This window comes from Stenella coeruleoalba (assembly GCF_951394435.1).
Source record: "Stenella coeruleoalba genome assembly, chromosome: 1".
Lineage (NCBI taxonomy): Eukaryota > Metazoa > Chordata > Mammalia > Artiodactyla > Delphinidae > Stenella > Stenella coeruleoalba.
Window position 1 is genome coordinate 139833250 of NC_137169.1, and position 27871 is coordinate 139861120.

General features: G+C 36.4%; 1 protein-coding gene across 3 annotated transcripts in view; it reads left to right on the forward strand.

Moving 5' to 3' along the window:
* SPATA17 (spermatogenesis associated 17) overlaps nucleotides 1-27871 on the forward strand; it is a 204592-nt gene that overhangs the window by 163141 nt on the left and 13580 nt on the right. For all 3 annotated transcript variants that reach the window (XM_079934838.1, XM_079934837.1, XM_079934839.1), the window contains one exon: nucleotides 24270-24352. In XM_079934838.1, the coding sequence (XP_079790964.1) occupies nucleotides 24270-24350 (81 nt within the window). In that variant the 3' untranslated portion in view covers nucleotides 24351-24352. The remainder of the gene's footprint in view (nucleotides 1-24269; nucleotides 24353-27871) is intronic.

Here is a 27871-nt window from a genome sequence, read left to right on the forward strand (position 1 = left end):
GGAGTTGGTTGAAGTTGGCAAATATTTTCCAACACTTAAATTTTCTTCAGATTCCTGTAATTGATGTCTTTCAGATGCCTGGTCTTCATACAAGTCTTTAGCATGTGAGTTTGTTTTTCTTCCATAGGCCTGTGTAATTTTTTCCCTCCTATCCTTCTCCTAGATGAAGAACACTAGAGACATTCATTGTTTACCGACTTAAAGAACCGGTGGATTTGGTTCTTCTGTCTCTTTGAATCAAGGACTCTTTCCAGGCTTCAGTTAGAAGGCAGCCCAATTCCCTTGCCCCAATTTCCTAGATTTCCAACACTAATAATTGATGTAAGAGATGAAAATTTATAGTTATAAGCTGGTACTGCCTCTTACACTCTTCTTTGCATGTGTTGACCTGAAAAATAGCCTGCCAGATATTTTCCAACAAAGATGGGTTTACTTGAGATCAGCAGAGAATTGCAGATTGGGGTCTACAGCCATCATGGGCCACGTGCAAGTCCGCCCATGGCACAGGAAGGAGAACGCTTTTATAGAAGGGAAAGGAAGTTGGGAGGGCTGTAGTAAACAAAGAGTCCATGACTTTCATTAGCTGAGTCCTTGCCAGAAAAGAGGAGGAATCTTTCTTCTTCCTGTTGGGCTCTGCTGTGGTTGCAGGACATGAGAGCTCCCCTTTCTTGTCTTCAAATTTTTTTAACTTAGGTTTCTGTTTATTAATTATTTACACATAGCATAGAGGCCCTGCATGCAATGAGTCTTTGCAGAACCCATATAAAGCCTAGCCTACAGCTTGGTTTCTGTAGCTCAACAATTTTGTGTCCTCCATTCATTATCGTCAACTCTCTTGAAGAGATAAACATTTCTCTTGATGAAACAATGACCTCCAAAGAAATCCAGCTTTAATGCTTTTGTAAAGTCAAAAGTAAGTAAGGAGAGCTCAAGAGCAATTTACTGGGACTGAGAATTTATCTGATATTTGAAAGCTTCAACAGACATGCTGGTATATCTGTCTGAACCTCAGATCATTTTGTGATGACTTTCAGTTCCAAGCATGAACATAGACATTGGTACCGTAGTTTTTGTTTGCAATTTTCTTGCTAAGCCAATTCTTCCACATGCTATTGATGGTAGAGATGGAAAGGGGTTTTTCTTAGGGCTCTAAACATAATATTTCTTGGGAGAGGAAATTTTTTGTCTAGGCTAAGTAACTAGCCCCCATGATGGATAAGAACTTAATGGAACATTGTGAGGTTAACACCTACTAAATCATATTAACAGTTTTGAAAATTTGGATAGGCCTGAACCATATGGTTGGAGAGCAGAAAAAACTAATTAAAATACTTTACCATTAATTTTCAAGCTCTTGGAAACTAATAGGTTTCTAGAAATATTAATGATGACTAATATTTATATCATAATCTATATTAGCTAAACATATATCAACATAAGATATATAAAGTATCATACATTAATATCCTAAATTACTTTGCTAAATAAAGACTATTTGCATAAAGAAATCTACAACTCATAATTATTTTAGTCTAACATATTAATATTACATTCGTGGTAGAGTTTTAATGTGGCTTTTCAATATGAAACAATTCTTACATGCCGTTCCTTTGTTTTCCTGAGTAAAGTGAATATATACTTGTCAAAATTTTACTTAGTAACATTGAGTAAAGTCAAGAGCATTCTGCCTATTATTTGTTAAAAAGACAGTATGAATTACCTCTGGAAGATTTTGATTTGTTTGGAACTCTTTTAATCTCTCAAGCTTAATTCAGAGATGTTTTCTATTAATAATTCATATTAACCTTCAAGTTGCTAATGGATACAAAACATGTTAATACCCCAGTAAACTATCTTAGCCTGTTCACATCAGAGCCAAATCTGCACTACTTAAAACTTAATGCTGTGTATGCTTACTACTTTTATACTTGTTCTATTCTTTCTTATACTGAATCTATTTTATATTTCTTATAAAAAGGGTTTGTTAAATAGAATAATGATTTAACCAACATTTTAAGAGTAGTTACCTACTTAACAGGTCTGAGTTTCTCAAGTGTTTGTAAGTATCAACTTCATATAATTCGTTTACTAAGAATAGAACTTATATTAATGGTTTAGTTTTAAAAGTACAATTTCAAAAGAGATATCAACTAATTAACAGTTATTATATATTGGCCATGGGGAGAAATACTTGATTTTTACTTTGTTTCTGTTAAATTCTTATTTGCAGAAGTGCTATAAGTGAAGACAATAATACACAGTTGAATTTAACTTTGAGATTTTTTTCTCTTATATTGTGTGATTAGGCCAACAGTAGGTTTCAAAGGCCATAGTTATTTAAATTGTTCCATTTTTATATCTTCTCAATCTTTAAATAATTTATATTGTTTAAAAATAATGAAATAATATGTTAAATATTGAGATTAAATTCTTATATGTATCATATATAATTTTATAAATGAAAGTCTTTCACTTATAAACTGTAAATTAGGAGTTATATGTAAATGTTCTGTAATAAACTGTACTTTGTATGGCAAAAGGAAACAAACATTTCTTGGTATTTTGAATACCAAAGTATGTTACCTACACATGTTTTTTTAGTTCAGACTCAGTAAAGTTCAAGGGCATCCAAGTATGAAATAGCTTGTGAGGAAATTCACATTGCTTTCTTAATTTGATTAGGTTGGGGAAAAGGACGCTAAATAGATCACCATCTTTAATAATTTTGGTTCAAATATAGACATTAAGTATTGTACATAGACTAGTAAATGTGTATATAATTTTCCCAAAGCTTGTAAAGGGAGTTGGCATTATAAAATACATTAATTTCCATTGACTATCTCATCTGCATTTTAATATGTTTTATTATATAGACTTACTTATGGGAAGCATTGTTAAAAATACTCAGAAAGGGCAATATGGCAAAAAAAAAATAACATATGAGAAATCATATATTTAGGTTTTTAGGGTAAATGTAACTAGGTATTTTATATAAATGATAAAAAATAGGGCATCAGTTACTGAGAAGAATGTAGTTGATAAATAATTGTCCAAGTAGAAAAGAAACTTAATTCTAAGAGAAGAGTAAACACTTTGAGGCACTAATTATTTTTAACTTTGTTTATATCAAAGTAAAACATGTACATAGTTTAAGTATTCAATAAAATAAGTATGTTCAAAGATTTATGATGTAAACTGGCATACCCCTGACCCACTCCTCCCATTCTTCATGTCCAGTCCTCCTTTCTAGAGATCACCACTTTCAACTCTTTTATCTTCTAGCGAAATAATATACTATCTCTTGATTTGTCAGTTTTAGATGATAGCCACCGACCTTCAACTATGGAAGATGAGAATTTAGCTCTTTCATACTATCATCTCCATGTTTTCTTGGAATACAATTGTAAGTTTTGAGTCAGCAAATATTCAAACTTTACCGTTTTTTTGACTATGGAAATATTGTTTCCTATTAAACTAAGAAGTTCTAAGATGATGTTTGCTTCTTGTACAACTTTCTCTATTTCTTGGAGTTAATAATTGCCTTTGTCCCCATTTGCTTAATTTTCTTCACACCTCTTGTCAAGTTTACCCATACCCTGTAACAGCCTCTCAATATAACTTTTATTTCTGAAAATTCCATCTCACACATACTTGATATTGATTAGATGTAGAATTTTAAGTTGAAGGGTGTCTTTATTTTAAGCCATTGTTATCTGTCATTCTGCTTTGGGGAATTTTTCCTGCATTCTTTTCCAATTATTTTCTCTTCGTTTTCTCAGATTCTTTTTATTGTAGCTCCTATAGTCAGAGAGCAGATTCTCTACATTGATCCTCAACTTTTTAAAAATAGTCTTGTATCTCCTATTTCCATTTCATTGTCCCTTTGTTTTACTTTTTGGGAGAGTTTCTTGGTGTTAAATTTGAAATATTTTCTATCAAGTTGTTTTTTTCTGCTTTCACATTATTAATTCACTACAGGCTTTTTAATTAAAAAGTTAAAACAGCATCCTATACTTGCTTAGTGGATGCAATATCCTTGCTAATGTCTTTTAGAATGTTTGTTTTAGATTTTAACAGTACCTTGTTCTGCTTCTTGCATTGTCTCAAGTTCATCTAAATTGTTTGCTTTTGTTGTTGTTGATATATCACTCTGTCTTTTAGGTTGGAGGTTTTTTTCAAACATCTGTTGATCTTTGGCTGTTCATTCGTATTTTTAAAATGAGGCAGTAAAGTGGCTTTCACTGTAGTGGTGACCTCCTGTGGAAGGGCCACTCCATATGGACATTTAATTTTTCCAACAAAAAGTTCCCTAATCCCCCGCCAAGTGCTCTAGTATCCTGGGAGTTGGGAACAGGGTGGGGAGTAGAATGGTATTCTCACCATTCAGTGTGAAGACTTTCACTTACATCTCAGTATAGTGCCTGACCCTTGTCTTCTACTAAGCCTAGATGCTCCAGTTTTTGTTTTTTAATTTTTTTCCCTCAGAAAACAAATCTGAACCGGGCTGTGGGGAGAAAGGGAGGGAGGTTCCTTAGGAGGAACCTGGGGAGGGGTCTTAAAAGTTAAGTGTTCTGTACAGGAGACTTTCAGCCAAGCCCTGTGCTTCACCTTTGCCTTCTGAGATGTCTGAAGATTTCAGTGCCTGAGGGTTCTGGGTTTAGGGAGGAAGAATAGGATGGAATTTCAATGATACCTCCCTCTCCAGACAGGAAGTGTCTCTGTTCTTTTAGGTCTGCTGCCACCCTTTATCTGTTTCTCAACACAAGTTACAATTTGAGGTCATTGTTGTCTCCTGGTTTCACGAAAGATATAGTTTTGTAGATTTTTATAATTCTCCATGTTTGGGGTGCCATTTCTGAGAATATAAAATAGGGCAAGAAATTCAGTACTCTGCCATCTTAAAACTAGAAGTCATCTAAATGAATAATTTCAAAACACAGGTTTATACAAATTTTATAGAGAGGCTTTTGAAGTAATAGTTTTACTTCCCAAAACATAGCACCCAGAACATTTTATTCATACTGGTAGGTTTTCATTTTCAAGTATTTTTGAACGTGATAGGTGGAGGATATAAACACAGAAGACCTGGATCCTACACCCAGGAAACTTATCATCTAGTGGGGAGATGAAACATGGAGGGGAATTACTGTCACAGAACAGAGACTATAAAAGGGCCATGAGAAAGGTATAATTATGCACCAGAAGCATTCAGTGCATGGAGATGTAATTTGCATCTTGAGAGAGAAGGATTTCCAGGAGAAGGTAGCATTTTTATATGAGACTTAATGTTTGGGTAGAATTTGCACCTAGTAAGAGCTTAATAAATATTTGCTGAATATAATTAATACTGACATTTTTAATACTGGTGGTCTGACATTTTTCTTTCCACTTCTGTTAATGGTAAATATTCTTTACTTCAATGCAGTGTATCAGCAGCAATCAATTTCACTTATTCTCGTCTTAGTTTTCCTGAGAGGTATTAACAAAAACATTTCTACATAAAAATTTCACCATTCAGTGACAGTTATTGATATATCCTATAATTACAAAAAAATTCTTCCTGTGAGAATTTCATCATATTAATGATACATGTATATTATTAAGACTCATAAATATGGAGTAATAAAGCTTCAAGTTCACATGTTCCCAGATGTTATTTTGGGGCTAGTAGATTAGCAATTTTTCAAGAACATAAGCAGTAATTAGAAATCTTTCATAATTTCTTTCAGAAACAGCACTTGATTTTAATTCTTTCATTTAAAAAAACTTGTAAGAAAAAAGCTGCATCAGAACTCTTGACATTTTTATAGCTTGACAAAAAATTAAGTATAATTAAAATGAAATATTTGTTGCATAAATTAAATTGCAATTAATATGTTTTCTGCCACTGCTTGAAGGATAAGATGAAAATGGTGTGGTTAGCAGACTCCCTGCTGTGAGACTAATTTCTTGATTTTTATACCCCACATTACCATACAGATTCTCACAGTAAAAGAGTAAACTAACAAGTAGAAAACATCATTTGATGAAAATGGTATACAGGAGATAAACTGGCTTTTATGAAGGCAAGGCAATATTACTTCTTTATTTTAAGATCTGATTACTAGTTGATTTCAAGGGTAAGATTTGTACTTTCAAAGCCATTAAAATTCGTAGAAAATTGCCCTTCATTTTAGTTAGCTATGCCTTTTAAATTATCCATGGTATTGTTTCAGGATGTTTGCTTTTTCCGGAGGTAATTAGGAAATGAACAACACATGTTATGCAGAGGTCTCCGCCTCCAGCTAACCAGGAAATAGTAATAAATTCCATCACAAAAACTTAGTTGTGAACAATCTGAAGAAAAGTGGAGGAAAAATATATTCCGTTAGTACTTCTCTTGGAGGAGAATCAATTTTTTCTTGCGGGGGCCCACCATTAAAGAAAAAAGCACCCCACCTTGACAAACATTAGTTATTCCCATCTTGAAAAAAAAATTCTCCAGCTGTCACTTACCCAGACAGTGTTATCAAGTACTATTTCTATGTGCATTTTTCCTGGCTAATTACTTTTTGACATTAGACCCCATTTGTGGTATCAATGAAAGAAATAGGTAATCATTATTAATAGTCTTCTTTATCTCTCCAAATGTCTCTCTTGGGCAGTGCTGCTCAAGGGATATAAATGCACGAATGGGAATCAGAAATTATGGGCTAGGCCCCAGTTACTGTGACTCTTGCACACCTGATCCCTGGGGGCCGGGATGGTATCCATTCACGTTGTATGACGACAACGTTAGGATGTGACAGTGCTTGTTCAAGTGAATTAGTGGAGCTCTGTTCATATACAAGGCCACGGCGCCCCTTTGGTGCTGTCTGCAGAGAGAAGGCAGTACTTTTTTACTGCTCGATGCTTCCTACATTCTGCACTAACAGGGTTCAGACCCTGGAAAAAATCCTCCAAAAGTCTTAGAGCGGGTCAAACTATCTTTTGAAGGTAGCTTAGCAGGTTTTGGTTGCTTGAAGTGACACTAATGTTGTAGTGAAAAAATTGGGGGTTGTAGTTTTGCTCTTCGTTTGCATGGTTACACTCTCACCTCCTTTGAGTTAGTGCTCAAGTGTCACCACAGAGCAGCCTTTCTCACCACCTGATTTGAATTGCAGGCAATGTCCCTAATGCCCTCACCCTTCTCTCCTACCCCGTCTTATTTTTCTTCACAGCACTTATTATTACCTGACTCATTTGCATGTTGTCTGTCTCCGCCCGCTAGAACTTTAAGTTTCATGGAGACAGGAGTTTTTGCCTGACTTATGCATTGCTGTATCCCCACTGCCTGGAACAGCACTTGGCATAAGTAGGCACTGGATTAGTACTTTTTGAGGAAGGAAGGAAGGAAGGAAGGAAACAAGGGAGGGAGGGAGGGAAGAAGGAGGGAAAAAGAAAGGAAGAAAGAAAAGGAAAGAAGAAAGGAAGAAAGAAAGAAAAAGGAAGGAAGGAAGGAAGAAAGTAAAGGGAGGGAGGGAGGGAAAGAAAGAAAAAGAAAGAAAGAGGGGCTTCCCTGGTGGCGCAGTGGTTGAGAATCTGCCTGCCAATGCAGGGGACACGGGTTCGAGCCCTGGTCTGGGAAGATCCCACGTGCCGCAGAGCAACTGGGCCCGTGAGCCACAACTACTGAGCCTGTGCGTCTAGAGCCTGTGCTCCGCAACAAGAGAGGTTGCGACAGTGAGAGGCCCGTGCACCGCGATGAAGAGTGGCCCCCGCTCTCTGCAACTAGAGAAAGCCCCAGTGCAGCAACGAAGACCCAACGCAGCCAAAAATAAATAAATAAAATTTTAAAAAAAGAAAGAAAGAAAGAAAAGGAAGGGAGAGAGGGAAGAGGGAAAGAAAGAGAAAGAAAGAAAGAAAAGAAAGAAAGGAAGGAAGGAAGGAAGAAAGACAAAGGAAGGAAGGGAAAGGGAGAGAGGAGATGAGTGAGTGAATAAATGAATGTTTAAAAACCAATTCTTTTTGAAAGACATTAAGCAAACATGATAATGCCTGGTGATAATATGATAATCTAAGTTTAGTAGAGGGCTATTTGAATTCTGTTTATTAAAGCTTCATTATGTGTGTGTGTGTGTGTATATATATATATTTACGCTATGATAAATCTTTATTTATGGACACTGATATTTGAATATCATATAATTTTTTTTTCAGTTGACAATTTTTTTTTTAATTGGAGTATAATTGCTTTACAGTGTTGTGTTAGTTTCTGCGGTACAATGAAGTGAATCAGCTCTATGTATACATATATCCTCTCCCTCCTGGACCTCCCTCCCAGCCCACCCCCCATCCCACCCATCTAGGTTGTCACAGAGCACCAAGCTGAGCTTCCTGTGCTTTATAGCATGTTCCCACTAGCTATCTATTTCATGCATGGTAGTGTATATATGTCTATCCTAATCTCCCAATTCGTCCCACCCTCCCCTAAAGCTTCATTTATAATTTTATCTTATGTTTAATCTCAGAGAAATCATACTGAAATGAAAATCATTTCTTATAAAACTAAAATTTCAGATTATAATCTATATATGGTTAATGTTCATGGAGAGTTATTTACAACCCGCCCCGTAAGGATAGTAAACAATATTTTGAATCCATTAGGTCATATTTTTATTCATGTTCTCATTCATTCATTTGTTTGTTCAGTGTTGCTTGTGTTCTACGAGGCATGCTATTTGTAATATTCTGGTAGAATATGTAAGTACATGCAGCAGTAAGTATGTCATGATGGAGCTTGGCTGTACTGAAGAGTTACAGTCTATTCTTGTACTTGCCATAGTTATGTTCTATGAAGTCACTACAAACACAGAATCAACAAATACTGAGCCATTGCTCCTAAGGGAAGTGCAGGGTTAGGTTCCTCAGAGCCTCTGGTCAACATTTTTGTCACCCAGTCAATACATAACATTGTTTCATGTGTATTTCTGTTGAAAGACTCCTGATTTAATATATATTGTTGATTCATTAACATTGAACTCCTGGCCAATAACACTATAACTTACGCTTGAATGAAGCTTATCTAATAAACATGTTTTCTCCTTAAGGCACACAGTAGCCTTCTTGTGCTTAGGAATGCTAGGTAGCACTTCAGCAGTATGCTTGGGGTCTACTTTAAAAAGAGAAATCACCAAAAAAATGTGAAAAAGGTGACACTAAATAAGCACGAAAGGACCCCTGTTTATAGTGTGAGAGCTGAAATGAGAAGACAGGCTTCGGCTGGGAGTGTGGGTGCTGGGTGCCTCAAATCTTCACCTCTCTGCTTGTATCTATGAATGACTGAAAGCACTGTGAGTATGCATTTTGGAGTTACAAATAAATTTTATTCAGTAGGTGAATTTGCAAATAAGGAATCTGAATAATGTAGATAGATGGTAACAGTGTTCTTATAAAGAAGACATCATTGAACACATCCTTTATAGCCTATTTACTGATGAATCTAGGTATTACCATCCTTGAAAAATGGGGTCACAGCAAGAAGACATATTTCTATTCAATCAAGATTTACTGAGCGCCTCCATTCCTCATAGACCTCATACATAAATATGTTACTTAATTTTTCTCTACTATATTCTCTCCCCCCTCTCCTGATTTCTCTATTTCTCCTCCAAATACACTTAGACTCAAGTTACTTAATTTACAGAGGTACCTGGGCATAACGTCTACCAGTTGGAAAAGGAAAGTTCTCAGAGTGTGAAGTGGACTTTGAGAGGACCCTCGTGTTGATGGAGTCCAGGCCATACAGCTGCCATCTCCTTTTGGTTTCTAGAGTGATGGGGTTGAAAGAGAGAGTAAGGATGTGCTATTCCAGAAGGCTCAAAATTTGAACAGGTTTATGGTTTCCCCAGGGCCAAGTCTATTTATTCATTCTTCAGTCATTCCTTCAGACAAATAATACTTTTGAAGCACTTACTTTTTACCAGGCTAAACTCAGGATACAATGCGTCCTGTCTTTTAGCAGTTATCCCCCCTCTTGAGAGTTTCCTTAGAATACTTATTTACTTAGAGGCACTCAGTTTCTTTCCTACAAGAAACTCTTAGTATTTAAGAACGTCACAATTCTGGCTTCAGTTGTATTCCCCACTTAAGTGGTTCTCCTTCAGCCATTCTGATGTTATCTTGGAACATTTTTGCAGCATATTCTCCAGTACACTAACCAAGTACTAGACCAAACTTTCCCTTTAATGCCAGTTCCCTCTACTTAAAATGGGTTGCCGTTGTACGTGAAAGTCATGTTACTGGAACCTCTTACCCTGGTATCATTAGCTTTATTATCAAACCAACTCACAGTCTACAGATGATTGTAACTACAACATTTGTCTCTTGTTGGATGTTCCATTTCAGTGACTTCTATTTAGATAACATTCTTATTGTTTTTAGTTGAAATTAAACAGATAAGGCCACATTTTATACATACATCTATATTTCTGCATCTAGGTTTATTACTTCTTATATATCTTTGTATTTCTTTTACTATGGCCATAATCCATATACACCATAACACAATGGACTGGTCAAACAAGAAACCCCATTATTTATCCTTCAGTTTACATGTTGGCCTGCCATTTCCCACTTGTCCATTTATAATCAAGACTATAAAAGTGGAAGAGGAGCACAAACTAAGAAGAAGATAAAACTATTAAGAGGGCTTCCCTGGTGGCGCAGTGGTTGGGAGTCCGCCTGGCAATGCAGGGGACGCGGGTTGGTGCCCCAGTCCGGGAAGATTCCACATGCCGCGGAGTAGCTGGGCCCGTGGGCCATGGCCGCTGAGCCTGCGCGTCCGGAGCCTGTGCTCTGCAACGGGAGAGGCCACAGCACTGAGAGGCCCGCGTACCGCAAAAAAAAAAAAAAAAAAAAAAAAAAAACACTGTTAAGAAAAAGAAAGATATATAAAAATGGAAAAAGAATTAATAGTAACTCAAATATAAAACTTTTGAATTTAGATGTACCTACCTAAAAATAGGAATATGTATACTGAACTCAAATATAAATGACCTTTGAATAAGCAACTATTTAGGATTATTTATCCACAACTATTTTTTTTAAGTAAAGGGTTTTTGAAGTTTCTTATTTGAAAATAGCTGACACTAACTACTTGCTATATACCAGACACTGTTTTAATTGCTTTATAAGTATGAACTCATATAATCCTTTTAACAAACCTGTGAGTAGGGTGTCATTATTTTTATATCATCTTATCTCTTTTTTTTTTCCTCTTGGTACTTTTTTTTAACTTATTTATTGGAGTATAATTGCTTTACAATGCTGTTAGTTTCTCCTGTATAACAAAGTGAGTCAGCTGTACGTATACATGTATCCCCATAACCTCTCCCTCTTACATCTCCCTCCCACCCTCCTTATCCTACCCCTCTAGGTAGTCACAAAGATCTGACCTGATCTCCCTGTGCTACGCAGCTGCTTCCCATGAGCTATCTATTTTATATTTGGTAGTGTATATATGTCCATGCCACTCTCACTTCGTCCCAGCTTACACTTTCCCCTCCCCGTGTCCTCACGTCCATTCTCTATGTCTGTGTCTTTATTCCTGTCCTGCCCCTAGGTTCTTCAGAACCATTTTTTTTTTTAGATTCCATATATATGTGTTAGCATACGGTATTTGTTTTTCTCTTTCTGACTCACTTCATTTTGTATGACAGACTCTAGGTCCATCTACCTCACTACAGATAACTCAATTTCGTTTCTTTTTATGGCTGAGTAATATTCCATTGTATATATGTGCCACATCTTCTTTATCCATTAATCTGACACTTAGGTTGCTTCCATGTCCTGGCTATTGTAAATAGAGCTGCAATGAACACTGTGGTACGTGACTATTTTTGAACGATGGTTTTCTTGGGATATATGCCCAGTAGTGGGATTGCTGGGTCATATGGTAATTCTATTTTTAGTTTTTTAAGGAACCTTCATACTGTTCCCCATAGTGGCTGTATCAATTTACATTCCCACCAACAGTGCAAGAGGATTCCCTTTTCTCCACATCCTCCCCAGCATTTATTGTTTATAGATTTTTTGATGATGGCCATTCTGACTGGTGTAAGGTGATACCTCAGTGTAGTTTTGATTTGCATTTCTCTAATGATTAGTGATGTTGAGCATCCTTTCAAGTGTTTGTTGACAATCTGTATATCTTCTTTGGAGAAATGTCTATTTAGGTCTTCTGCCCATTTTTGGATTGGGTTGTTTGTTTTTCTAATATTGAGCTGCATAAGCTGTTTATATATTTTGGAGATTAATCCTTTGTCAGTTGCTTCGTTTGAAAATATTTTCTCCCATTCTGAGGGTTGTCTTTTCATCTTGTTTATGGTTTCCTTTGCTGTGCAAAAGCTTTTAAGTTTCATTAGGTCCCATTTGTTTATTTTTGTTTTTATTTCCATATCTCTAGGAGCTGGGTCACAAAGGATCTTGCTTTGATGTATGTCATAGAGTGTTCTGCCTATGTTTTCCTCTAAGATTTTTATAGTGTCTGGCCTTACATTTAGGTCTTTAATCCATTTTGAGTTTATTTTTGTGTATGTTGTTAAGGAGTGTTCTAATTTCATTCTTTTACATGTAGCTGTCCAGTTTTCCCAGCACCACTTATTGAAGAGACTGTCTTTTCTCTTTTCTCCATTGTATATCCTTGCCTCCTTTGTCATAGATGAGTTGACCATAGGTGCTTGGTTTTATCTCTGGGCTTTCTATCCTGCTCCATTGATCTATCTTTCTGTTTTTGTGCCAGTACCATACTGTCTTGATTACTGTAGCTTTGTAGTATAGGCTGAAGTCCGGGAGCCTGATTTCTCCAGCTCCGTTTTTCTTTCTCCAGATTGCTTTGGCTGTTCGGAGTCTTTTATGTTTTCATACAAATTGTGAAATTTTTTGTTCTAGTTCTGTGAAAAATGCCATTGGTAGTTAGGGATTGCATTCAATCTGTGGATTGCTTTGGGTAGTATAGTCATTTTCACAATGTTGATTCTTCCAATCCAAGAGCACATCTTTGTATCATCTTTAATTTCTTTCATCAGTGTCTTATAGTTTTCTGCATACAGGTCTTTTGTCTCCTTAGGTAGGTTTATTCCTAGGTATTTTATTCTTTTTGTTGCAATGGTAAATGGGAGTGTTTCCTTTATTTCTCTTTCAGATTTTTCATCCTTAGTATAGAATTACAAGAGATTTCTGTGCATTAATTTTGTATCCTACTACTTTACCAAATTCATTGATTAGCTTTAGTAGTTTTCTGGTGGCATCTTTAAGATTCTCTATGTATAGTATCATGTCATCTGCAGACAGTGACAGCTTTACTTCTTCTTTTCCAATTTGGATTCCTTTTATTTCTTTTTCTTCTCTGTTTGCTGTAGCTAAAACTTCCAAAACTATGTTGAATAATAGTGGTGAGAGTGGGCAACCTAGTCTTTTTCCTGATCTTAGAGGAAATGGTTTCATTTTTTCACCACTGAGAAAGATATTGGCTGTGGATTTATCATATATGCCCCTTATTATGTTGAGGTAAGTTCCCTCTATGCTACTTTCTGGAGAGTTTTTATCATAAATGAGTGTTGAATTTTTCAAAAGCTTTTTCTCCATCTATAGAGATTATCATATGGTTTTTATCCTTCAATTTATTTATATGGTTTTTGACACTGATTGATTTACGTATATTGAAGAGTCCTTGCGTTCCTGGGATAAACTTGATCATGGTGTATGATCCTTTTAATGTGCTGTTGGATTCTGTTCTCTAGTCTTTTATTGAGGATTTTTGTATCTATGTTCATCAGTGACATTGGCCTGTAGTTTTCTTTTTTTGTGACGTATTTGTCAGGTTTTGTTATCAGGCTGATAGTGGTCTCGTAGACTGAGTTTGAGAGTTTTCCTCCCTCTGCTATATTTTGGAAGAGTTTGAGAAGGATGGGTGTTAGCTCTTCTCTAAATGTTTGATAGAATTTACCTGTGAAGCCTTCTGGTCCTGGGCTTTTGTTTGTTGGAAGATTTTTAATCACAGTTTCAATTTCAGTGCTTGTATAAATGTTTGATAGAATTTGCCTGTGAAGCCTTCTGGTCCTGGGCTTTTGTTTGTTGGAAGATTTTTAATCACAGTTTCAATTTCAGTGCTTGTGATTGGTCTGTTCATATTTTCTATTTCTTCCTTGTTCCATCTCAGAAGGTGTGCTTTTCTAAGAATTTGTCCATTTCTTCCAGGTTGTCCATTTTATTGGCATATAGTTGCTGGTAGTAATCTCTCATGATCCTTTGAATTTTTGCAGTGTCAGTTATTACTTCTCCTTTTTCATTTCTAATTATGTTGATTTGAGCCTTCTCCCTTTTTTTTTTGTTATGAGTCTGGCTAATGTTTTATCAATTTGACTTATCTTCTCAAAGAACCAGCTTTTAGTTTTATTGATCTTTGCTATCATTTCCTTCTTTTCTTTTTCATTTATTTCTGATCTGATCTTTATGATTTCTTTCCTTTTGCTAACTTTGGGGTTTTTTTGTTCTGCTTTCTCTATTTGCTTTATGTGTAAGGTTAGGTTGTTTATTTGAGATGTTTCTTTTTTCTTGAGGTAGGATTGTATTGCTATGAACTTCCCTCTTAGAACTGCTTTTGCTGCCTCCCATAGGTTTTGGGTCATTGTCTTTTCATTGTCATTTATTTCAAGGTATTTTTTGATTTCCTCTTTGATTTCTTTAGTGATCTCTTGGTTATTTAGTAGCATACTGTTTAGCCTCCATGTGTTTGTAATTTTTACAGTTTTTTCCCTGTAATTGATGTCTAGTCTCATAGCGTTGTGGTTGGAAAACATACTTGATACGATTTCAGTTTTCTTAAATTTACCAAGGTTTGCTTTGTGACCCGAGATATGATCTATCTTGGAGAATGTTCCATGAGCACTTGAGAAGAGAGTGTATTCTGTTGCTTTTGGATGGAATGTCCTATAAATATCAATTGTTTAATGTCTCATTTAAAGCATGTGTTTCCTTACTTATTTTCATTTTGGATGATCTGTCCATTGGTGAAAGTGGAGTGTTAAAGTCCCCTACTATTATTGTGTTACTGTCAATTTCCCCTTTTATGGCTGTTAGCATTTGCCTTATGTATTTAGGTGCTCCTATGTTGGGTGCATAAATATTTACAGTTTTTACATCTTCTTCTTGGTTGATCCCTTGATCACTTTGTAGTGTCCTTCTTTGTCTCTTGTAATAGTCTTTATTTTAAAGTCTATTTGTTCTGATATGAGAATTGCTACTCCAGCTTTTTTTTATTTCCATTTGCATGCAATATCTTTTTCCCTCGTCTCACTTTCAGTCTGTATGTGTCCCTAGGTCTGAAGTGGGTCTCTTGTAGACAGCATATTTACGGGTCTTGTTTTTGTATCCATTCAGTCAGTCTATGTCTTTTGGTTGGAGCATTTAATCCATGTACATTTAAGGTAGTTATTGATATGTATGTTCCTATTACCATTTCCTTAATTGTTTTGGGTTTGTTATTGTAGGTCTTTTCCTTCTCTTGTGTTTCCTGCCTAGAGAAGTTCCTTTAGCATTTGTTGTAGAGCTGGTTTGGTGGTGCTGAATTCTCTTAGCTTTTACTTGTCTGTAAAGGTTTTAATTTCTCCTTCAAATCTGAATGAGGTCCTTACTAGGTAGAGTAATCTTGGTTGTAGTTTCTTCCCTTTCATCACTTTATATATGTCTTGCCATCCCTTCTCACTTGCAGAGTTTCTGCTGACAGATCAGCTGTTAACCTTATGGGGATTCCCTTGTACATTATTTGTTGCTTTTCCCTTGCTGCCTTTAATATTTTTTCTTTGTATTTAATTTTTGATAGTTTGATTAATATGTGTCTTGGTGTGTTTCTCCATGGATTTATCCTGTATGGGACTCTCTGCATGTCCTGGACTTGACTGACTATTTCCTTGCCCATATTAGGGAAGTTTTCAACTATAATCTCTTCAAATATTTTCTCAGTCCCTTTCTTTTTCTCTTCTTTTCTGGGACCCCTATAATTCTAATGTTGGTGTGTTTAATGTTGTCCCAGAGGTCTCTGAGACTGTCCTCAATTCTTTTCATCCTTTTTTCTTTATTCTCCTCTGTGGTAGTTATTTCCACTATTTTGTCTTCCAGGTTACTTATCCGTTCTTCTGCCTCAGTTATTCTTCTACTGATTCCTTCTAGAGAATTTTTAATTTCATTTATTGTGTCGTTCATCATTGTTTGTTTTCTCTTTAGTTCTTCTAGGTCCTTGTTAAACGTTTCTTGTATGTTCTCCATTCTATTTCCAAGATTTGGGATCATGTCTACTATCATTACTCGGAATTCTTTTTCAGGTAGACTGCCTATTTCCTCTTCATTTCTTTGGTCTGGTGGGTTTTTACTTTGCTTCTTCATCTGCTGTGTATTTCTCTTTTTTCTCATTTTGCTTTACTTACTGTGTTTGGGGTCTCATTTTTGCAGGCTGCAGGTTCATAGTTCCCGTTGTTTTTGGTATCGGCCCCCAATGGCTAAGGTTTGCTCAGTGGGTTTTGTAGGCTATCTGGTAGAGGGGACTGGTGCCCGTGTTCTGGTGGATGAAGCTGGATCATGTCTTTCTGGTGGGCAGGACTGCGTCCTTTGGTGTGTTTTTGGGTGTCTGTGAATTTACTATGATTTTAAGTAGGCTCTCTGCTAATGGGTGGGGTTGTGTTCCTGTCATGCTAGTTTTTTGGCATAGGGTGTCTAGCCCTGGAGCTTGCTGGTCATTGAGTGGAGCTGGGTCTTAGCATTGAGACAGACATCTCTGGTAGAGCTCTCACTGATTGATATTACTTGAGGCCGGGAGGTCTCTGGTGGTCCAATGTCCTGAACTCAGCTCTCCCACCTCAGAGGCTCAGGCCTGACACCCAGCTGGAGCACCAAGACCCTGTCAGCCACATGGCTCAGAAGAAAAGGGAGAAAAGAAAGAAAGAAAGAACAAATAATAATAAAATAAAGTCATTAAAGCAAAACATATTCTTTATTATTAAAATAAAAATATTTTAAAAGTAATAAAAAAAGAAAGAGAAGAGAGCAAGCAAATCAATAAACAAATCCACCAATTATAACAAGCACTAAAAACTATACTAAGATAAACATAAAAATCAGAAACTAGTCAGTTGCAGACAGCAAACCCCAAGGCTACAGTTGCTCCCAAAGTCCACCTCCTCAAATTTGGGATGATTCATTGTCTATTCAGGTATTCCACAGATGCAGGGTACATCAGGTTGATTGTGGGGATTTAATCTGCTGCTCCTTAGGCTACTGGGAGAGATTTCCCTTTCTCTTCTTTGTTCGCACAGCTCCTGGGGTTCAGCTTTGGATTTGGCCACACGTCTGCGTGTAGGTCTTCTGAGGGCATCTGTTCTTCGCTCAGACAGGACGGGGTTAAAGTAGCAGCTGATTAGGGGGTTCTGGCTCACTCAGGCCAGCGGGAGGGAGGGGTACGGAATGCAGGGTGAGCCTGCAGTGCCAGTGGCCAGCATGATGTTGCAACAGCCTGAGGCTGCCGTGTGTTCTCCGAGGGGAGTTGTCCGTGGATCACGGGACCCTGGCAGTGGCAGGCTGCACAGTCTCTCAGGAGGGAAGGTGTGGATAGTGACCCGTGCTTGCACACAGGCTTCTTGGTGGCTGCAGCAGCAGCCTTAGCACTTCATGCCCATCTCTGGTGTCCGCACTGAGAGCCACGGCTCGCGCCCATCTCTGGAGCTTGTTTAGGTGGTGCTCTGAATCCCCTCTCCTCGCGCCCCAGAAACAATGGTCTCTTGCCTATTAGGCAGGTCCAGACTCTTTCCTGGACTCCCTCTGAGCCAGCTGTGGCGCACTAACCCCCTTCAATCTGTGTTCACGCAGCCAACCCCAGTCCTCTCCCTCAGATCTGACCTCCAAAGCCCGAGCCTCAGCTCCCAGCCCCGCCCGCCCCAGTGGGTGAGCAGACAAGCCTCTCGGGCTGGTGAGTGCTGATCAGCACCGATCCTCTGTGCGGGAATCTCTCCGCTTTGCCCTCCACACCCCTGTTGCTGTGTCCTCCTCCATGTCTCCAAAGCTTCACCCCCACCCACCCCCCATCTCCGCCAGTGAAGGGGCTTCCTAGTGTGTGGAAACTTTCCCTCCTTTACGACTCCCTCCCAGAGCTGCAGATCCTGTCCCTATTCTTTTGTCTCTGTTTTTTCTTTTTTCTTTTGCCCTACCCAGGTACATGGGGATTTTCTTGCCTTTTGGGAAGTCTGAGGTCTTCTGCCAGCATTCAGTAGGTGTTCTGTAGGAGTCGTTCCACGTGTAGATGTATTTCTGATGTATTTGTGGGGAGTAAGGTGATCTCCACTTCTTACTCCTCCTCCATCTTAAAGGTCTCTCTCATCTCTGTCTTTCAAAGAGGACACCAAGCACCCAGTCAGCTTGGCTGCAAAGCAATCCTGCCTCAGAATAGAAATCATAAAGTTTTCAAACCACCCATGCAAATACCCTCAGTGAGACTGTGACATAATTTAATATACAAATGAACTTGGCTTCCTTTCTAGGTTCAGACTGACACTGCATTGTCAACTCAATGTCAGCTAAAAGTTGTTTCTTCAGAAACATATACAAATAGTTTAATTGAAAAAATACATAGTAAATCCTAAATCTAGGGAATTGAGAAGAACACAAATAATAGAGGATGCTTTAGAATGTTTTCCTGAAAACTCATAGTGAACAGAAAGAAGAGAAAAACTGCTACAGCTCTTAGCCATTGCATGTATGTTCTGTTGTCGCAACAGTGGAGATGATCTTGCCATCACAGAATTTTCTACATGCAATGAAAGCAAAGTTGGATCACGCAGGAATAATGCCAGGTGATCTTTTAAAACTGTCTATGAACTGTTGTTTATAGATTATGGAAAATCCCAAGCCCTAGCCAGACTTAACTATGGTCTCATTCAGGAAATATTTTCCTGTATTTAATCAGCTTAGAGCTGAATATATAAAAAATATTTTAAGCTGAACAATATGTGCATAACCTTTCATTTCCATCTTGTCCTTCTAATCTTGGAGGATTTGTCCACTATAGTGTATCAGCTCCGTCCTACTTACCAACATTGAAGCTGGTCATGAGTATCTGATGAAAAGCCTTAAATAACTAGTTAAACAGTGCAGCTGCCAACCTAAAGTAATCCTACACTTAGGGGGTGAGTGGCCCAGGAAATTTGCTCTTTGTCATTTTGACTTGGGTTTGAAAATGGACCTGGGCTGCATTCCAGCTCAAAGAGCCATTCACTTCCAAAGAGTCCTAAATTGTCCCAAGGAGCTCATTTTGGCAGTGGATTATTTGTGTTTGGCTGGTCAAAAGCTAATAGCAAAAGCTGTCTGCTCTGGCACGCAAGGGCTATGGCAGCATTTAGAATTACATCCCCAGTGTTTTATCTTGATGAGGTTATTTTTCAGGAAAGCTGTCCCCCACCCCCCCATTTCAAAAGTGACAATGTACAAGTATCGTGCAGGTGGTTTTCTTGAGCTCATAAATATCTTCCCATAACATGGTGGCCTGTTTTTTTTTCCCATAACATGTTGGCCAAGGAATATTATAAACAAATGAGAACCAGCATCAGATTTTTTCCAAAACCAAAGCTGTCTTAATGGTGTGTTCACCTCTTCCTATACCAGAGGTAACAGTTATTGGTTGACTAGGGCCAAGTAAGAAAGTGGGCTTTTAAATAAAATAAGAGTGATAAAGGATTTGTGAAAGATTTTCTGTCAGGGGATGTAGAGTATAGGTACTTGAAGAGTCAATCCTTGCTTATCTACACAACTGTAAATGCCTATTTTCTGACTCTTCCACTAGCCTGTGAGGGACCCTGGGAAGACACAGCTAAGTTTTGGTTACCTAGATAGTTGGGAAGCTATCTAGCGTAGTGCTGACACACTGGAGATGCTCAAATGTTAGTGGAATGCACAGGTTAAAGTATGACACAGAATTAATTGTTGCTTCATTCATTATATTAGAGGAGCCCAAAACTAAGTACACAAGAAGATCCAAAGGAATGAGGGAAGAAAATATTATAATCTCTATTTTTACCTCATTTGTATATCATTTAACATTATATTTTACTATCACAGTATTACACATATAGAATTTCAAGCAGATAACCAAAACTATATTGAGGATGCTTAAAATATTTTTACTGATGGAGGATACAATCAAGATCCTTTCAGTCCTGTTTCACTACATTATTGCACTATAATCAGTCTCTCATATGTGTCAATGGAATTTAATTTAACTTTCAAAAGCACATGTTGGATAGACTATGAATAGATTTTCACCCTTGAAGGAAAGATGGAGGAAAAAGCTAGTGCTTAGATGTTTTATCCTGTTTAATCCTCACACCAACCCTGTAAGATTTCTTCATTTTATAGATGGTGAAAAGAATGAGTCAGGAAGTGCTTCCTGTACATCTGTTTTCTGGAATAAATTATACAGAATTGGTATCATTTCTTCCTTTTTTGGTATAATTCACCAGTGAAATCATCTGGGCCTGTTTTGGAAGGTTACTAATTATTTATTCAATTTTTAAAATAGTTACAGGCGTATTTAGATTATTTCTCCTTGTTTGAGTTTTGATAGATTGTGACTTCCAAGAAATTAGTCCATTTCACCCAAGTTATCAAATTTATGAACAGAGTTGTTCAAAAAATTCCTTTGTTATCCTTTTAATGTCCATGGGATCAGTAGTGATGGTACATCTTTCATTTCTGATATTTGTAATGTGTATCTTCTTTCTTTTTTCTTAGTCTGGTTAGGTGTTTATCAATTTTATTGATCTTTTCAAAGGAACAGCTTTTGGTTTTGTTGATTTTTTTTTCTATTGATTTCCTGTTTTCAATTTCTACTCTGATTTTATTTTCTTTGGCATATTTTGGATTTAATCTGCTCTTTTTCTAGTTACCTAAAGTGGAAGCTTAGATTAGTGATTGTAGATCTTTCTTCTTTTCTACTATATGCATTCAATGCTATAAATTTCCCTGTAGGCGCTGCTTTTGCTGCATCCCACAAATTTTGCCAAGTTGTATTTTAGTTTTCATTTAGTTGAAAATTTTTTTTTCTTGATGCTTCTTCTTTGACTCTGTATTATTTAGTAGGGTATTGTTCAATCTCCAAATATTTCAGGAATTTTAAACTATCTTTTTGTTACTACTTTTTAGTTTAATTCCATTGTGGTCTAAACACATACTTTGTATGATGTCTACTCTTTTGAAGTTGTTAAGGTATACTTTATGGCTCAGAATGTGGCCTATCTTGGTGAATATTCCATGTGAGCTTGAGAAGAGTGTGTGGTTATTGTTGGATGAAGTAGTCTATAAATGTCAGTTAGATCCAGTTGAGTGATAGTGCTGTTCAGTTCAATTGTATCCTTACTGACGTTCTGCCTGCCAGATCTATCAGTTACTTACAAAGGGGTATTGAAGCCTCCAATTACAAGAGTGAATTTGTCTACCTCTCCTTGCAGTTCTGTTAGTTTTTACTTCATGTGTTTTGGTGCTCTGTTGTTCGGTACATACACATTAAGGACAGTTATGTCTTCTTTGAGGATTGACCCCTTTATCATGTAATGCCCATCTTTATTCCAGATTATTTTCCTTATTCTGAAGTCTGTTTTATCTGAAATTAATATAGCTACTCCAACTTTCTTTTGCTTAATGTTAGATAGTATATCTTTCTCCATGCCTTTACTTTTAATCTGTTTGTGTTTTTTGACTAATCCAAGTCCACTTTCAAATAACACTATATTGTTTCACGGGTAGTTCAACTACCTTATAACAGATTATTCCCAACTCCTCCCTTCCATCCCTTATAATATTGCTGTCATATATTTACCTTATCCATAAGCTATAATCACTGATTATATTGTTGTTATTATTATTTTGAACAAGACTGTTATCTGTAAGATCAATTAAGATCTTTACCTTCATTTATTTCTTCTCTAATGTTCCTCATTTCATGTAGAGCTGAATTTCTAACGTGTATCAGACAGAGAAAGACAAATGCTACATTTTATCATTTATATGCAGAATCTAAAAATAATACAAACAAATCTATATGCAAAACAGAAACAGACTTACAGATATAGAAAACAAACTACTGGTTACCAAAGGGGAGAGGGAAGAAGGGAGGGGCAAATTAGGGGTATGGGACTAGGAGTTACTAACCACTATGTATAAAATAGATAAACAACAAGGATATATTGTATAGCACAGGGAATTATAGCCATTATCTTATCATAACTTTTAATGGAGTATAGTCTATAAAAATACTGAATCACTATGCTGTACACCTGAAACTAATATAATATTGCAAATCAACTATACTTCATTTTTTTAAAAGAGGGGAAAATTAGAAATAAATTTTTTTAAATATCCAAAATGATTTATTATAGTAAAATTTTAAAAAAGTAGTTACAAATATCAAAAGTTTAAGATCATTTGCATAAAACAAACCTTTTCATTTACTTTTTTGAAACCTACGTTATTGTTATACAGATATATTTATAAAACGTAAACCATCCATAGTTCTAGTCTTCAGGGTTCATCAAGTGCCAACATTAAAGAATCACTATCATGCTTCTCACATATACCTAACTTCATACATTCAAGTTTAAGAGTAATATGAATTACTTACTATTGCAAAATATTCCCGATATGTCATGCGCCACTCTTGCAAACACTATGTTGATTCCTGAGTACCCCTAGAATCACAATTTCAAATAAAAAGAAAGCCAGAATATGGATTTCAGCACCACAAGAAAATAATACTTCATTATATAAAGTTCTATTGCATTCATGCTATCCAAAAGGAAGGATTTTATTCGAATTAATTAATATTTCTTTTAACTAAGCATTTTTGTCACACAAATTCTTTGTGTACTCGAAAGCAGTGTCTGTTTCAACCTCTTGTCCTTCATGTCACTTGGGCTTTGTCACTTTTGTTTCATAAACACAAAGCAACAGATGTGGGGCTTTTCCCTGGGGCCTGAATAGGCTTATTATTAAGCCCTGGGCTTATTCATAAAAGCAGATATTTAGGGTTGGGGCTCTGTTGTACTGGAGTGGAGAGCCAGATCCCTAGTGACAGAGGTTCCTTCATGTTCTTTAATACATTTATTGTCTGTGTGTTTGTAAGGTAGGAACCTTCTAAAGAGGTTGACCCTGGGCAGAGGTTCTTCCTTCCAAGGTTTTCTTAAGAAAAATAAAATTGTCCAAAATCATTTCCATTGAGGATAAGCCTGCTTTACAAAGGAGAAACATATACTTTTATATAGTCTGACCATTTATTTACAGTATCCACTGTCGATTTAGTACTTTACCTCTCTAACGACTTTGCCTGTTTCACATGCATGAAAAGCATTCGTTTCTATCCTCAATCAAATGCTGCTTCTTTGGTTACTCAACAATAAATGATTTGTCCTCTCTTCCTCTGAACTTCTTCAGCATTTGTTTGAATCACTTCTGTGATACTTATCACAGGTGGCCTTCTATTATAATTATTTGGGTATAACACCTTTCCTTTTTCATTCATTTAGTCAACAAATATCATTTTGCACAAAACAAGGTACCTACCTGTATGAAGCTTACCATCTCATGTGGGACACAAAATAAATATATAGTATCAAAGAATGGTAATTGTTATGAAGAAAACAGAGCCATTTAAAATGATAGAAAGTTTCAGGGGTACTATTTTATGTGCAGGTGGTAAGGGAGGATCTCTTTGAACAGGGATGTGATGAAGGGAAGGAATGAACCATGGGAATAACTGGAGACAAAGCCGTCTAGGTGGAGGCATCTCTAAGTATAAAGACTGAGAGGCAGAGTGTTCAGTAAGCAGAACTGTTGCTAGAGACGATTCAATGAGGGGAAATGTAGAAGAAAATTCGTGTCAGAAAAGGAGCCAAATACACCATCATCAAGATCAAGGAGAAACATGTAGATTGTGAGCTCTGTGAAGACAGGTGGCTATGTCATTGTGTTGCTCAGAGCTTCTCCAGGCGGCCATCCACAGCTCATAAAAACTATGTGTTTAAGAAAGTGTCCATATATCTGACTTTCAACTGATAAAGCTTACCTGCTAATTTTGTTTTATTTGAGGGCATGATGGGAAATTTGAAGTGCAGTTAAATGATATCCATCTAGCAATTTAATATAATTTAAATTATAACAAAAATAACATAAGAAATCAGCATGACCTCTTTGGTAATTGTTGATCTTTTTCCTCCTAGGATTTCCAAACTGTATTGCCATCATTTGATCTCTTCTCAAAGTACGGAAAATTGTATTCAAAAGCTGGACAAATTGTATAAAGGTATGCATTTTTGCTAAAAGGTACTTCAAAAATGCTACAGTAAATAACAAAAAATCAAATGAGATTGATTTAACTATCAAGCATTTAAAAAAACATGCTATAATAATATTTACAGGTAATACAACTCCATATATTTCTTTCATTCTACTCTAATGGTTTTCAACATTCAAAAATCATGGATTTTGTGTTTCAAGTCTCTTCTCCAAAATGAACTCAAAGTCGAACTGAAAACTACCTGAAGTACCCTTTCTCTTTAAATTAATTAATACAGTAAATAAATAGTTTTACGTAATATAATGAGAAAGTATTGATGGTGTCCAAAAGCTCAAATATTTCTCATTACTGTATAGATACAGTATAGTTTAAAATACTGTATTCAATATGTGTGTTACTTAAAGTGCAAGGTGCCTTTAGTGGATTCCAGATAAATAGCATCTTGGGTCTCTGATGACCAAAGCTTACAGACTAGAGAAGAACAGAGATACCCACATAAAATTCAAGATCACAAAATAAACTCTCAATGAATGCTGTATTTAATTGCTAAGGTGTTTTAGAGTAGAGAAGTGATTACAATCAAAGGGAGACTAATAGGAGGTATTCTCACATCAGCAAAATTTAAAGGAGATACTGGATAAAGACAGAAAAGATCACTGCAATTGAAGGAAAAGAGGCAGGAATGAGAAATCAGGCTAGTTAATTCCCCAGGGCTCCTCCCACACCAAGAACCAGGGGAAAGCTCTGGTCCATTGGAAAGAACACAAAGTAGATGCAAGCAACTATGTTCCTTAGATTTAGTTAGTATTGCCTCTCCCACATTTATAACTTTGGATACTCCAACTGGAAGTCAGTATGTTAAATGTAGATAGAAATGACCACCTTTTAACTCCTTCAAAGGAATATGTGAGGGGAAATATGAAATACTCTGAGTTAATGGAGAAACATACATATAATGCTGAGTGGAATTACAGTTTCAAAGGTTTATAAAATAATTACCATCACCCATTGGAGCATTTATCTAGTATTTGTGACTCACAGCATGAAGTAGTCTAAATAAAATTTTTCATATTTGTGTATGATTTCAGATTTTAATTCAAAGATACATCCTGTTCATAATGGCCAAAGGTTGAAAACAACTTGAATACTCATTAGTATATGTTAAGTTAAATAAATGCTAAGACACATGAAATGCAATACTATGAAAACATTAAAAATGTTAACATAAATCTTTATTATTAATTTGAAAAAATGCCTCCAATATATTTCTAAGAAAAGAAAGCTGGATTCAAAGGAAACTATGTAGTCTGATTCCATTAAAAAACATGTATATATGTGCGTGTGTGTATGTGTGTGTGTATACACACACATATATATAATGTGTATGTATGTACAAAAAACACACTTGTATGTGCTTATTTATGTATTACATATGTATGTATACATTCATATAAGGCAAAAATGTTACTGGTAGTTATCTCTTGATAGTGAGATTAGGGGTACATTTTGGGGAGATATTTCTTTATGGTCTCACTTTTTGAAATTTTTATCTAATCAGACAAAAGCAGATTGTTAAACAATAGGAACTACTTGCTCTTCTCTACCAATTACTAAAACATCTTGACTTTATTCAATTCAATCATAATAATTCAGAGACAATTATCGTTTTTTTCTAAAAACATCTTGACTTTATTCAATTCAATCATAATAATTCAGAGACAATTATCTTTTTTTCTGCAGACAAAATAATGACTTGCTAAATTATTTATAAGAAAGACAAGGATGAGTAACAAATGTTTTACGTTACTTTTAATTAAAAAGAGTGTACAATGCACAGATACAAATATGTGAGAGACATTTTTAAAAACTGTTTGCTAACTCTTCTCTTGGATGTTTAACTATTTTGTGAATTGAAAGTGTTATCAGAATGTCATCTCCTCCTCTTAGAAAGGAAATTAATATCTAGCATTTAATTTTGGTAAGTGAAGGGTAGCAGCCTTAGCTGATGCTCTCCTATTAAGATTTAATTTCACCAAATACAACACAGTGCTTCTGCTCTTTGTAAAGAAGGCCGAGACAGGAACACTTGCACCAAAGTGTTTAATAAAGATGCCGTGGTAATTTTTAGAGCTATCTATTTGATTGCTTCATCTTCAAGGTAGTTCATCACTTCGCTATAATTCACCTGACATTGCCTCGTACACCCACACTACACTTGCCCGTCAGTCCAATTAGAAATAGTGATACCTTTATCAGATTAATCTTTCTTTCCTTTAGCATGTCTGAGTTTAGGATAAGCAGAGCCCACACCTACCCATTTTGATTAATGCACTAAGACTTCAGCCACTGGAATTGTACAGAGTGAATTAGATTTTAAACACACACATATTTTAAAATCTACTCCCTGACTAGGATAATATGATTCCTTTTAATTTCTTTAATTTTTCTGTATAACTACTCACTTTTGTAACCTTTGATAGTTTCCCAAAGGCACCTTTGTTTAAATCAGAATATGCTATATCCCGTCAGCTTGCGCTGCCATCTTTTCAGCTCCATTCATCTTTCCAGACAGAAGAGTCTCTTTAAAGATTAGAATGGAGAAAAATTAGCACCATAAGATGAAATCATTGGTTAGTCCAACGTCAGTGTGAGTTTTCTTGCATTATGTGCTTCTCACTTTTTTCACATTCTTCTTTGAGATGGGCTTTGGCCCAGGCTCTCATTCTGCTAAAAAGTGGTTCAGTTTTGAGGCCATATATGATTAGCTTTAATGGAATTATTTGTTATGCATGAAAAATAATGTACTTGCTTCCCCTTTTCATAGGAATTTGGCATAGGCATGACTCAAGTAGCCAAGAAAAAAAATAAAAATGAAAATTAAGTTTGGTTAGTACCTGAATTGGGAAAGGGATAAAATTCCATTGTCTTTTTCCAGAGGAAATATGGTCTCAGCCGCTGTGTAAGGAAAAGGAAGATACATGAGGGGAGAATAATAATCAGGCATAGAAGCTACATATGTGCCTGTTAGGGTTACATTTTTAATTCAACAAGAAAAATTACTACACCTTGTTATTCAGTTTGGCACTATGTGAATTTATGGCGCTCCATGGCATGTGGGATCTTCCCGGACCAAGGCACGAACCCGTGTCCCCTGCATCGGCAGGCGGACTCTCAACCACTGCGCCACCAGGGAAGCCCTATCTTTAGTATCTTTATCCTTTGACTAAAGATGACATAACAACCCACTTGCCTCTAGGAAGACATTCTGCTGTGTTCCCTTATGACTGAGGCAGGCTGGCTGAACACTCTGTGTGTCTGGTAGCATACACCAGCAATGTTGTTGACCAGGACCTGCAGCAGTGTAGACAGAGTTCAGAGAAAAGGGTAATTCCAGCAGGGATAGAAATGAGTCAAATCAGGGGTGTAGCATCCTAGACTCTTAACTGAGCTTAACTCTAAGTGAGGAATATTTAGAGAATTTGAGAACTCATGTTATTGGGTTCTTTTTCTCCTTTCATTTTACTG